Below are 14,507 nucleotides of genomic sequence, written 5' to 3'. Positions count from 1 at the left end.
TTAATTGTTAACATGATAGATTTCAAGCTGTCACTGATGACTGTCAACGTCATCATTCACAAATCCCCATCAGGCATTGAACTTCAAAGCAAGCCCTGCTGTTCAGTAATTACCACCTCCAGAAGAATTCTATTTTTAGGTATTTACTTACCATCAATTCAACATAACTTGCAGCAACTGAAAACTTTGCTTGAGTCCCAATCTCATTAATTCATAAAGAGAGGCTACTGTGAACACACGCTATCAAAAATAACTGAAATATCAGAGCCCAAGATTGACACTGTTGTGATAAAGGAACTCCAAACACATTGCTGTTGGCCCACACTGTGCAATACAGTGGTATTACTGAATCAAGCAGAGTGTAAGGTGAAACAGTACACCATAAGAATTATGGAAGAAAATTGGAACAATGGCCCTACGTCCAACATAGATAATAGCAAGGCTGCTGTGATAACACAGTATAGTAGCCAGGGGAAGAATTCCTGTCACAAACATTTTGATGCCAGGGTTAAACGACTGACAAAATAATTTACATTCTGAAAGTAAAAGTAGTCTTCCCTTCTCATAAGAAAACAACAATAGTGGTTTACGGTTTTGGCCAGAGACATGTTAAATGTTTGATCTGGTATTTCATATGTTTCCTTCACAATCTGGCTTTAGCAGACAGCAAGGCAAAATCACCTTCTAGTTTTATTGCCTTAACAGGGGGCATTACTTGAGCCACTGCTTCTATTTCCTTAATTTTTCCTTTGGGTGCTTTCAAAAGACTGGCAACTATGTGATGCTACTTAATAGAAGACATCGATTGCCTCCAAGGAAGGTTTGCACTACCTCAGTACATACTACAGTCACACTGAGTAAGAATGTTGAACTGTCTCTTCCCATCACTACATGTTCACATTTTCACCAGCACTATTTGATTTTCATCTATCCAGTATAGTGCCTTTCTCCAGAGACATGATAGATAAAAAGAGGTTGCACAACTCTTCATCACAGAGTAGTGGCAGTAAGCCATTTGCTGCCCGAAGGCTATTCAGAAGCTCCCAGAAATAATAACCTTCTCTGGATCCCACTGATGGTGAACACTTAATCACTTCTTCAAAGACGTTTCCACAGTCTCCATTGCTGAAGACTTGACCACATTCACAGCTACATAGAATAATAAATCACAGAAAGAAAGCCTGTGTGGTACCTGAATTACATCTTAAGTAGATTCTAACCAGAGACTTCCATTAAACCCACAACAAAAATAATGTTACTTCCTCCTGAGAAAAGTTAAATCTGCAGTCAAACTAGGAAAACTCTTCCTTGTTGAGGCACAGATATCTCTGCCAAGTCATATCTCAATGTGTGCCTTAATATTACTCAATAAAAACTAGAAATAGAACCATAGCATTGCTCAGGTTGGAAAAAAACCTTTAAGATCATCAAATCCAACCACAACCTAACCATACTACCCTAACAACCCTCCGCTAAATCACGTCCCTGAGCACCACATCCACATTGCTTTTAAACACATTCAAGGATGGCAACTCAACCACCTCCCTGGGCCAACAAAATCCCCGTGAAATAGTGCTATGCACCACAAAGAATGGAACTATCCATTATATATCCAGCCTGCAGCTTTCACACATACAGTTTTGTTTTGTAGATGACCAAAAAACACTTGTGTGGTCTTAGAAAAATTAGCTACCTGCAGATTCTTACACTGCATTCTAACACTTCAGAAACACTTTGGGAACGGGAATGAAAAACAAATCACAAGACTTATAAATGGAAAATGTTAACATTCATGGGACCATAGTTATATGTATGAAATAAGAGATGCCTTTCTCATGATCTACGGAATCATTCAGTAGAAGACTATTCTGCCTATTATAATTGTTTCCTTTTCTCTAGGAGTTCTGATATCAACATTATCCACTTTCATCAAGCAACTACCTCTCCCTAATAGAAAGGTCATTGTTTTGTCCCAAAGTTACTACAAAAATATTAATGATCTTTTAAGTTATTGCCAAGAAGTAAATGCAGCTGACGTATTCAGTTTAGTGTTTTGTTTTAAGATTCATGTGAGGATTTTTTCAGCCTTTTCCTAGCACAGATAAGTACACAGTCCAGTTTGGAAGATGAAATTACCTTTCCTCCAATTAGGCTTCTAACTAAAATCTATTTACTCTCTAATAAGAGTTTCTTAACTAGTTCTCACCTAGCAAAAGAAGAATGTTGGTCAAATCATTAATTTTAAAATGGCATGTATTTTATGCATTAACATAAAACCATAGAAATTCCATGGTAGGACCACTGATGCCATATTGTCTCCCACAGCCCAAAGAATTATTATAATTAAATTGAAAAAACAAACAAAAACATAAAAATATCCTTTACTAGCTGCTATATTTATTTCAAGTTTGAACTTGCACAAACAGCATCTTCATCGCCGTGCTGACTCCAGCAGTGAACTGTAGATTCCAAACAGCCCATAGATGGACTTCTCTACATCTCAGCACCCATCATCAAATTCCCCCCCCCCTCAAAAAAGTGACTTTAGTTCATTTTATCACACAAAATTCAACAAACAAAACTCAGTCAACAATACAATCTAAGTTAATGTACTGATGAAATAATTCTATTTACTGTATATTGATTGCTACAATATTAAGTGCATGTTCTTCTTACAATAAACTTGCAGTCCACAGAATAATTAACCATACTGGCAAATAACATTCTACTGTGTCACTGTGCTTTTTCCCTTTTCAACCCAAAAAAGCAACCATAGAATCACAGAATCATAGAATGGCCTGGGTTGAAAAGGACCATAATGATCATCTAGTTTCAACCCACCCCCCCACACACACACTCCTTGCCATATGCAGGGCTGCCAGCCACTTATATTGTTTTTTTAATTTATTATTTATTCTTAATAGTGTCATTGCTGAGACAAGGTGACATCTAAAAATCAACAGTAAAATCATGTTAAAAAAGCTGTAAAAAAATGCATTAAAGGATTGGCTCAGTCTTGCAAGTAGTTTTAAATAAGGCTAAATTGATGTCAGTGCAGTCCCTTGGGACACTAATGGTTATCCATATAATTGAGAACTTCCAACACACTAGTGCTAAGAAAACAGAAGTATACTGCAGTATTTCTCTCAGAGGCATTGTCTTCAATTTTATGCATCTCTGGGAACACTTTTTAGAAATCTGATGTTTAAAGAGATGGTATAACGTGTAAAGAACACACTGACTTGCTACAAATGCTTGTATTATTCACAAATTGTTATCATTTCACTCCGAAATTCAACTAAGTAGCATCTGAAATAAATCAGTCGGCTATGTACTACTATACCGTATGTGCCAGCTCACCAGGACCACACGACACTTGGTCTTCAGGCTTAAAACTGTGGCTCCTTAATTTGAGCTAGGATTTAGTAATTGTTTCATTTTACATTGCTGTTCCTAAAGTAATGAAATTTGTAATTTTATTTCCATGTTTATACGGTTATAGTCAGCAGAACTCTGCATTTATCATTATGCGTCATTATGTGATGTTGAGAGATACTGAAATAGAAGATAACTTGCTTCTAACTACGAAAATAAATGGTTAGCCTTTTGTTTCACAGAGTCAAGTGTCCAACCAAGAAATAATTTGTCATTCACACTCAATAGAAGTATAGAATATAGGAGAAAATAAATAAATAAACAAACAATAATTTAAAAAAAAATCTCCTAATTCTAAAATCCCCAGTTCAGTAGGGGTATTTCTGCAGGAATCTTCTAAAGATGTTACAGGAGAAGCAATTGGAGAGATGAGAGAGAAAAATAAGATCTTAGCCCTAAACCTGACATCCATAAGGATTATAGAGCTATGAATATACCAATAAAAAAACATACCAAGTTCACACTATAGGCAGGACCACACTTAGATGAAGAACTACAGAACAGTAGCCTGCAGCAAAGAAATGGTAAAGAAAGTTTGGAAATAAGAATGGGAAGGAGATCACCAATAAACAGGACATCTTGAGTGCAGTATCTCAGAAATAATACCTCCTCAAGATAACAGGAGGAGTTAGCATTTCAACACTGAATTGGGTCTGCACATGTGCTGGCTTTCTGTTTCAACCCCCTGCCACAGGCAGGGCTGTCAACCACCAGACCAGGCTGCCCTGAGCCACATCCAGCCTGGCCTTGAATGCCTCCAGGGATGGGGTATCCGCAGCCTCCTTGGGCAACCTGTTCCAGTGTGTCACCAACCTCTGTGTGAAAAACTTCCTCCTAATGTCCAACCTAAATCTCCCATCTCAGTTTAAAACCATTCCTGTTTGTTCTACCACTATCAACCCATGTAAACAGTCTTTCCCCTTCGGTTTATCTGCTCCCTTCAAGTACTGGAAGGCCACAATGAGGTCTCCCCAGAGCCTTCTCCAAGCTAAACAGGCCCAGTTCCCTCAACCTTTCCTCACAGGAGAGGTGCTCCAGCCCTCTGATCATCTTAGTGGCCCTCCTCTGGACCTGTTCCAAAAGCTCTGCATCTTTCTTGAGCTGGGGGCCCTGGCCTGGACACAGAACTCCAGATGAGGCCTCACAAGAGCTGAGCAGAGGTGGACAATCACCTCCCTTTTCCTGCAGGCCAGTTTTCCTTTAATGTAGCCTTGGATATAGTTGGCCTTCTAGGCTGCAAGCACACACTGCTGGCTCATATCCAGCTTCGAGACCACCAGGACCCTCTCTGTAGGCCTGTTCTTAAGGAGTTCTTCCCCCAGTCTGTATAAATACCTACTATTGCCCTGATCCAAGTGCAACAACTTGCACAGGCCCACTTCTCCAGCCTGTCCAGTCACTCTGGATGGCTTCCCTTCCCTCCAACATACCCACCGCACCACTCAGCTTGGTGTCACCTGAAAACTTGCAGAGGGTGCACTCGATGCTATTGTCCATGCCATTTATAAAGATGCTGAAGAACACTGGTCCAAGGGTGACCCTTTGGGAACATCGGTTGTGACGAGGCTCGCTCCACCCAGACATAGAACCATCGTTCACAATCCTTTGTTTGTGACCAAACAGCCAGTTCTTAATCCATCAGTCCATCCTTCAAATCCATACTTCTCCAATTTAGAGAGAAGGATGTGGTGACCACATCAAAGGCTTTGCAGAATGATGACAGTAGCCCCATCACTCCACCACAGGTCACCATTTTGGTCAGGCATGACCTGCCCTTGGTTGAAGCTGTGCTGTCTGTCTCAGATCACCTCTTCTTTTCATATGTGCCTTAATGTGGTAACCAGGAATACCTGCTCCATCATCTTCCCAGGCACAGAGGTGAGGCTCACAGTCCTGTAGTTCCCTAGGTCATCCTTTCTCCCTTTTCTAAAAATAGGGGTAACGTTTTCCTTTTTCCAGTCACTGGGGATTTCACCAGACAGCCATCATTTTTCAAATATGATGAAGAGCAGCTCAGCAACCACAGCAGCAATCTCTCTCAGAACCCTGGCATGCATATCATCCGGCCCCACAGACTGATATACGTTCAGTTTCACGAGGAGGCCTCAGTCTTGTTCCACTGGGATGGAATCCACTTCTCTCACCCACAACTACAGCTTCAGGGCACTGGCAAACATGGGGAGCCTGACCACCAGTGAAGACTGAGGCAAAGCACTTACCGAGCACCTCAGCTTTTTCCATGTCTGAGGAAGCCAGTTCTCCACCCTTATTTATCAGAGGGGTAATACTCTCCTTGGCTTCTCTCCTCCTGTCTATGTACCTGCAGAACCCCTTGTTATTTTTCACATCCCTTGCCAAGGTCAGTTGACAGGTCTCCAAGTGCCATACTCACATACCTTCTATGCGCCTCCAAGGAGTGGCAGTGTACATGTGGCAGCACCAGCCCTGTTTAGAGTAAGAACAATACTCTGTCTGTGGAACAGTCAATACAATTTATTTTTTAGAAATGATTGTAAGCTCTGCTAGAGGTGCCAGGGGGGCGGCCTCTTGCAGGGCTGGGGAGCATCCTGGGTGTTGTTGGCCCTCCTCTTCTCAGGGCGCTGGGTCCTCCTAGAGGAGCACTTCCTGTCCTGTTTGGGAGTGGAGTGCCTGTGGCTGCAGCCCTGGGCACTGGGCCCTGCTGTCTCCTGCCCTGGCTGCACAAAGGGCTGCTCCTGTTCCACACGGCTGGATACGGAGTGGAGCTCACCATCATCCCTATGGAAGACCCTGCTGGATGTGTCCGGAAGCTCCTGCATGTCCAGACCCACAGAGGTGCCAGAGGGTGAGGTGCTGGGGGCAAGAGTCCTCTGTGAAGAGCCAGCTGCAGGGCTGTCCTCTTGCTCCTGCACAGTGCCATCATCCTCAAGGCCCAACAGCCTCCAGGCCTCACAGCTGCACCAGCTGACAATGGTGTCTATGAGCCAGAGAATGAGTGGCATGGCAATGGATCCCATGCTGGGCTCTATACACTGAAGCATGGCATCCCTGTCCAGCCCCAGCTGACATAAGCAACACAGGAAGAGGCTCTCCGTTGATCGGACCTGCCACCAGTTGATCCCAGGGATGGAAGAGAGCTTCTGGTGCAGGAAGGGCAGCACAGGATTGAGGATGCTGCGTCGCTCCCTGAACAGTGCAGCCCACTCCTGTGGCAGGAGGCCTCCCACTCTCTCACTCATTTCTGGCCCTGTGTCCCTCCGCTCAGGTGGCAGTGGCAGAGGGGATGGAGTCACAGTGCCATCAGAGACTGTGCTGGTACTAACACGAAAATTGGCAGGTACTGGCACCGCCGGCGGGGAGACAATGCATTCTATGTACTGTTTGTCTCCCCACACAGAAACCTTGATGGTCTTCATAGCCACCCTGCAGAGTGGGCAGCTGGGTTTCAGCCTTGCCCATCGCTGGATGCAGCCAAGGCAGAACAGATGGTTACATGGGGTTGCAGACGCAATGTCTTGTCGTGCCTCACGGCAGATAGGACACATCCATTCCTCTCTTGCAGCCATGGTCTTCTCGCTGCTGCAGGTGGGGAGAGAGGAAGGTGACAATCTGCTCTCCTTCACCAGTGCTGCAGTGATAGTGTAATGCATTGCAAGAAGAAGAAAGGTCAGTCACTCAGCTGTCCCAAGGCACAATGAAGTCTTACCCCAGTCCCTCAGCAGGAAGCTCTCCTGGCCCTGCAACAGGGCCATCTTGTGCTTCCCACCAGCTGCCCACCTATTAGACTCCCCATGGCCACCCCAGGGATGTGTCCCTGCACCGCTCACCTTTGCTGCTGCAAACACGAGTAATGCTGTGCAGATGGGCACCAGGAACTATTGCAAACAGTCACAGGTGCAACACAGCACAGCACAAAGTCTCGCTTAACCGCCAAGCTTCGCAGTAACACTCAACACAATCCAGGAACAAACTGGACTGAGCCAGGGTCTGCCAGTGCCTCAACACAAGCAGTTGCAGACACACATTCCTTTGCTTGCTGATATCACAACCTCTTGCTTGGTGACATCATTTGGGTCATCAAGTCCAACCACTAACACAGCACTGCCGGGTCTACCACCAAACCAGGCCTGTCCAGCCTGCAGCCCTGGACAGCCATGAATGCAGCCCCATACAATCATAAACTTTTAACATTATTATGTGGTTTTTAGAGATATTTTTTTCACAAGTCAATTGTGCAAAGCTCAAGTGTGGACTGCATAGACAACAACAGGATGCTGTGGAGGGCAGGGCTAAGCCCACCTCACACATACACCACACGCACTTAGTCAATTGAAACCCCCATGGACTGCACATTGTCCTTATTGCCGTCTTCCAGTACCTGAAAGGTTCTTACAGTGAGAGTGGGGCAGGTCTCTTCTCACTAGTGACATGTGACAGGACGAGGGGAAATGGCCTCAAGTTTTGCCAGGGCAAGTTTAGGTTGGATATTAGAAAGAACTTCTTTACAGAAAGGGTGGTTAGGTACTGGAATGGGCTCCCCAGGGAGGTGGTTGAATCGCCATCCCTGGGTGTGTTTAAGAGCCATTTGGATGTGGTACTCAGGGATATGATTTAGCAGAGGTTTGTTGTTGTGGTATTGTTTCGTGGTTGTTTTTTAAGAGATAGGCTACCGGTTAGGCTGCGGTTGGACTTGATGATCTTCAAGGTCTTTTCCAACCTGAGTAATTCTATGATTCTATACAAGCTTGTGCCATTTGGTAAGGAAAACATAATGACTGCCATAATAATATTTCTTCACATGTGCCTGTGAAAACATGCCTTTCTTCTTATTAAACATACATGTTAGTTTTCTTATTTAATTGTTATATTCGTGTTGGTGTTATTCTTATGAACAGCTCCCTTCAACACACTCCCTTTGGAACATAACACTGAAAAGGGCCTGTAACTGAAAAGTATTTCCTTGCCAGCACTGCTAATTAATCACCAGCAAAGATCTAACATAAAACTTGCACACTGTTTTGCCTATAGACAGATATGAACGAATACACCAACACCATTAGCTACGTAGCTGCCTACTGATGTATCACAGCCTCTAATAATAGCTTTACACACCACATTCACTGAAACAATCAGTGCACAGTTCCACCTGAATGAAGTGGTATAGTCTGATTGTCAGCAGATTAAAGCTTGGAAATGTGAGCTTAACCCCTCACTTACAAACATTTGTTTCTTTGCATATTTCTAAGAATCAAGATAAATTATGTAGTCACTCAGACCTGGAAAGCAGTGCTGGTATTATTCATGCTTCAAAGAATAATTCAATCTGAAGTTGATAGTGCTTGTTCAAGATATTTATTATGTGTGGAGGGGAGCAGAGAAAAAGAAATCATCACACTAGTTTTTCAAGCAGTACTAGACACCCACCTGCTCTTAATAACTTACAGTAATACTTACTAATTGTAATAAGTTATTAAAAATCACACCATGGCAAGAGGTGTTCATAGCTCTGTTATTACAGACTTAGACCAAAGTTCTCAAGACCCATTCTCACAGTACTAAAGAGAAGGACACACCAGTGCTAAATACAGTGGGAGAATCACCTGTTTTGACCCACTGGCTATGCTGTGTTACACGCACCCCAAAATGCAGTTTGCAATGCTGACTGCTAGGGCATGCTGCTGGCTCATGCTAAGCCTAATGTCAACCAGCACTCCCAGCTCTTTTCCTGCTGAGCTGCTCTCCAGCCATTTATCTCCCTGCCTGAGCCTGTCTGGCATTACACCATCCCAGGAGCAGAACACAGTATCTTTGCTGAATTTTATGACAGCGCTGTTCTGCAAGACTTCTTGTCCCCCCAGGGAGTCAACAGTGCCTCTCAGTATTGTCAACAAACTTTCTGAGTATGTATTTCACTCCCTGAGGATGCTTACACAGCACACCCCTTAGTAAGGGTTACTGGCTCAAGCTTACAGTATGAAGTATATTGTTTTTGACAGCTTGTAGTACATGTGGACTAAGATTGCTTCTTAATCCAAGGTAACTTATGCCAGTAACAGAGAATTGCATTAGATACAGATCAGAGCATTTAGCACTTCACAAATCTGAGCTCCGGCTTTCATACACCTTCCTCCCCCAAAACAAACATACAGATCTCACAGCTGCAAGACCTTCCCTACAAGCCTTAAAGAGTTACCCACCTGTCACTCCTTAGGCAGGCATTCTGAATCACTAACCATTGCACTAAAAACTACACCTTTTTCATTTTTTAAATTTCTGTCCATCGAGAAACATTCAGCGTTCCTTTGCCCTCTAGAAACTGCACACTGCACTGCCCTGTGAGGAGCATTAAGATATCTCATTCAGAGAGAGCAGCCAGGAGGAAAAGTTTATGCTTTGGTTTACTGAAGAGTCACCACAGTCTGGTGCCACTGAACACTCACTCGTAGTTTAGGCTGATTTTGAGCTGTGAAAAAAATCTAGTGCTCTAACAAACACTAGAGACAAATAAGGAAGCAACAAAATGAACATAAAATTAAGATTTTGGGGCTAAAACCCAAGAGGTTTAAACAAGCAGAAGTTTGAAAATCAATACAAGAAGTAATGAAGAAAGATGGGATCTGAATGTTTGCATTAGCAAACCTCAGGAAAAAAAAGAATCGGCTTCCTACAGTCAGTATTCTAATGAATCCAGTGTTCTGGTCATGTATGTCAGGATCCATAATACCAAAAGGTGGGGTCCCTACACCCTCAAAGTTTATATACATGCCAGACTGTGTGAACTTACACTGCATGAACAAGAGTAGACAATTCCAAGTCAATGTTCCTGTTCCTCTACAGATGTCGATTTTCTATAACCATCCAATGAGGGAATTATCATTGGCAGCACAGCCAGTTTTGTATTTGTGAAAGGTACTATGATATAAATAAAGAATTAAATATTTCAGAATTATTTGGTTGGCTAACCAAATTTATTGGGGGGCTCTGTTCTTATTTCATTCTTTCACCTAACAACTTTCCTACATTTCTTAAAATACATTCTAACATAAGCAGAACAGACAAATTGAGTACGCTTTAGGGTAAAAGCACTGTGAAATAACTGGCTACAAATTGGTCTTTCAACCTGAAGAAAATCTTTTTCCTCAACCCGTCTCCTTTCTCAGCCTCAGCTTCTGTGCACAGAAACTATAACCAATACGGACTGGTAAGAACAGAAAATAATCAGATCATTCTAACTCAAAACTCAAACCAATTTTGTTAAAAGGAAGATGTTGTCTAACCAGAGGACAACTGTGGACCAAAGAAAGGAAGACTAAAATTGTATCATCAAATAAATGTTCATATTATAACAGTACAAATAAATCCCACCCAGACACTCAGACCTCTAAATTTTAAGCACGAAAAATATTTTCTTTCAAAATACTTCTCACAGAAAGAAAAGTGCTCCATTTCTTTTAATGCTGAACTGCTTCCTTTATGTTCTTGGACATATCAATATTTGTACAGAAAAACCTAGGATCCTTAATATTGGATTAAGGAATTACGTGCAGCGGGATTTGCAGCCTTTTTCATTTTCTCACTCCTATCACACCAGTATTTACTGAGTCGAAGTGAGCTGGAGGCAAGTTCAATTTCCATCTCTGCTCAGGGGAGTGATTAGATTCAGCTGATGCTGAGAAAATCAGTGCAATGAATATGGCAAGTCTTGGCTGCCAAGCCTAGGAGGAAGGATTAGTACCAGACACACAGCTACCAAAAGAAAATAACTGCAGAGAAAGCCTAGTTAAAGAAATAATAATAATTAAAAAAAAAAAGGAAAATAAATCTTCTCCTAAAAAGAAAAAAGAACCAAGAAGACACCATAAGCAGAGAAAACCATTAAACTCAACTATATATTTCAATATATTCTAAGAGTAAAATTTTAGATTCATTAAAGTAATCTGTGGATCTCCAGCATTTTGGTTTGTGTGGGCCACACTGGGTGAAGAGGAATTGTCTTGGGCCACATCTATGAAGGCTGCTCCAAAAGTAAAGCCTCCTATATGTTTCCATGGAAACTACAAATGACACACAAAGCACAATAACACTATTTAATAGAGCAAATTATAAAACATTGTGCTCACACACTGTTCAGTCTGCAGAGACATTTGGCAATTTACCATTAGCCCTGAGCATCTGGGAACCTTGGAGAAGATATGCAAATGCCTTGACTTTAGCAAGACCTGACGGATACTCCACCCTCCCATGCGTGTTTGTTCTGCCATTTCCTTTGAAAAGCCACATACAGTGAAAGCTACCCTGTACTACCGCTATCCCACATGCCATGAACACTTTGATATCTGGGTTCCTACCCATTCCATGTGCCAATTGGCTTGCACCAAATTCAGTCTTCTTTTGCCTAAAGATCACAGTCAAAATCATAACAATGGCCAGCAGTAATTTATATATCCAATAGAAACTGTGATTAATAGCTTGTAGCAGAAAACTGTACATCAGAATACCAAGAAAATCGGCAGGCTACAGACGACAGCTGTTTTTCATGGGCAGCAGCACACTGTTGCAGGCAATCAGCACAGCTCTTAGTCTGATATCTACATATGCTTCTCTGTGGAGGTGAAATCATTCCCACAAAGAGTTTGTACCAGCAAAACTGTGCTGTTGATTGGCTTACCTGCCTGAAGCAGTATTTATGAATCACAGTTCAATTGTATACTTGTTAGAAGACTTGTTGCCGTAGATACAGCTCTTTCACATACAGAAAATGGGCAGTGCCCAATGTAGGGTATACACACAGACAGTGAATGCAATGAAGTCAGGAATGGATAGAGTGAGCAAATATTCTAATTCACTACAAATCCAGACTTAAAACAACACACACACACACAAAAACCCACTCAAACAAAGGCTGCTATATGATACATGACAAGCAAACAGTAACTAATTACTGTGTATTTATTGTTGAGTGTACTAAATGGAAACTGAATACTACAAACAAGTTGACCTGCAGTCCTTCAGTTTCAGGATTCATATGATTTGTTTACTATGCATTTGTTAAAGTATTTTTCATCCTATCCCCCAAAGATAGTAGCAGAAAAATCTTCCAAGTAAGAATTTTAAAAGCCCTTCTTGTAGATGAAGATGAAAAATCTCCATCAGCTCAAGTATTTGATAAACAGAAACTAATGCACAATTACTTAACATCATCACAAGTGTCAGAGGCCTAAAGTAATAGCGCCTCATTAACATGTGTGCCCTGAGTCATCTCCCAGACTGATGTATCACAAATAGCAGATTCCCTTCGTAGCCAAACTAGTCACGGAATTACATTCACAGTTCTGTTAAAAATATAGGAGTGACATGACATCTCCTGCTGTTAATTCAGATCAATTAACTGTGAAACACAATTAAATGAGTCAGAATGGAGGTTTTTAACTGATGTTTACATTAGGATGTAATAAAATAGAGATAAGCAGATGCAGTGCTTACAGAGAAGTTGGGGTACTGTTTGAACAGCAAAGTTTATGTATCTCAGGTGAGACATAAAATAACTGTGAGAAAACTAATGTTTCTTTCGCATTCTCTACTTTCACATACTTGCTGATTTAATAGATTTCATCACATCCAACTTATATTATTCAGGTACTGGATCTTTTGTTATTAATTACAATAGATCCACTATGTTCTCCCATCACTGAGCAATAACTGCTCCTAAATCCTATTACTTCACTTTACTGCCTGTTTACAGAAATGAATGTATTACTACAAGGAACTCGCAATTAGGTGGTGTGCACATCCCAAACTATAGAGATCAATTCCACACATTTTTTGTCCTATACAGATTGCCTTTCCTTTAAATCCCAGAGCCAGAAGAAATTTATCCAGCTGAAACTGAAAAGAACATACATCAGAAATAGTCAGAGTAGGTCTGTTCTTTCTCTCTGTTAAACTCATTGCAATTTTGCCTTTAAATGCCTTTAAATCTTTCTGGGCTGCATCTCAGAAGCCTATGAAGAAAATCTTCGCATTCTCTCTTGCTTAGCCAGGAAGTTCTGGATCAGAAAACTTGGTTTAGGAACACAACTGCAACTCCAGCCTCTTTTGAGAACAGAACCTCCTTTCATCATCTTTGCCAAAAAAAAATAAAATAAACAAGTAAAAAGCCTTTACAGTTACAAATGAGGTTCAGTTATATGCAATATCTTCAAATAATGACACACTTATAAACATTTTTTGGTGCTAAAATGTGTTTTTCTCTTCGAGACATAGTTCTGGCAGCAATTAGAATAGAATGAAAACTGGCCAGGTATCAGAACGACTTTTCTTTTAACCCTAGAGATAAACATTAAAAGTATCAAACTAGGGCAAAAACTGATTTGTGACATTATTGCGCTTGTTGTATCTGTGTGGAATAGAGGAAAGACCTCTCCACTAACCAAGCTCTTCCTAGCAGGATGTTCAGTGATAATCTTTCATTCCTCTCCCTGCCTCCCTCCCAAGGTGAGTGCGCTCATCTCATTCAGAGTTCACAGACACTAAGCTAAGAATTCTCAAAGTCACCAAAGGAAGACTTCCACCATCAGGAGGAAGAGATAAAAAGCAAGACATATGTGAGGTAAATTAAGTTATAGCATACTCTTAGAGGGGAAAAAAACAAACATGGTTTCAGCTGCATATGCAAGACAAACCCACACCTACAGAGATAGCTCAGGAAAAAAAAGCAGCACAAATGGAACAAGTAAGGATTAGAGAGAAAAACTCTGGAAGAGAGCCAGAATTTTGGAAACTATATGACCCCCCGAATTGGGGACCATAACTCAAATATCTACATATCTTGCATATTTGCAAGGCTTCCTGTTACTATTTTCTGATTTACAGTCTGAAATACTATACAAATTTTAAGATCCAGAGCCTAAAAAACTCACCAAGGATGAAGACTTCTCTACAAAAAGGCCTTCCCCACAGTAAGGTGAAAATAATATGAAAATGGTAATAATACAAGAAGGATGGTGACAAATATCCAAAAGTTTATCTATAGGAAAAACTCACCAGTATAGAAGCCTTCAGTCTGGCTAGAAAACACTGAGGCAACCTCCACA

General features: G+C 41.5%; 1 protein-coding gene across 1 annotated transcript; it reads right to left on the bottom strand.

The window, feature by feature from the left end:
• Nucleotides 1-5,957: 5,957 nt before the first annotated feature.
• Nucleotides 5,958-14,507, bottom strand: LOC140251735 (uncharacterized). The gene is made up of 2 exons (XM_072335800.1): nt 14,458-14,507; nt 5,958-7,042 (listed from the first exon to the last, which is right to left on the bottom strand). Exon 2 carries the CDS (start codon nt 6,978-6,980, stop codon nt 5,958-5,960), a length of 1,023 nt encoding a protein of 340 aa, XP_072191901.1. The 5' UTR covers nt 6,981-7,042; nt 14,458-14,507.

This window comes from Excalfactoria chinensis, chromosome 4 (genome assembly GCF_039878825.1).
Source record: "Excalfactoria chinensis isolate bCotChi1 chromosome 4, bCotChi1.hap2, whole genome shotgun sequence".
In the NCBI taxonomy this organism is placed as follows: Eukaryota; Metazoa; Chordata; class Aves; order Galliformes; family Phasianidae; genus Excalfactoria; species Excalfactoria chinensis.
Note: the sequence above shows the minus strand (reverse complement) of the source record. Positions and strands in the feature narration are given on the sequence as shown.

Coding starts and splice junctions, on each gene's coding strand:
- LOC140251735 (XM_072335800.1), bottom strand. CDS start 6,980: ATGGCTGCAAGAGAGGAATGGATGTGTCCTATCTGCCGTGAGGCACGA.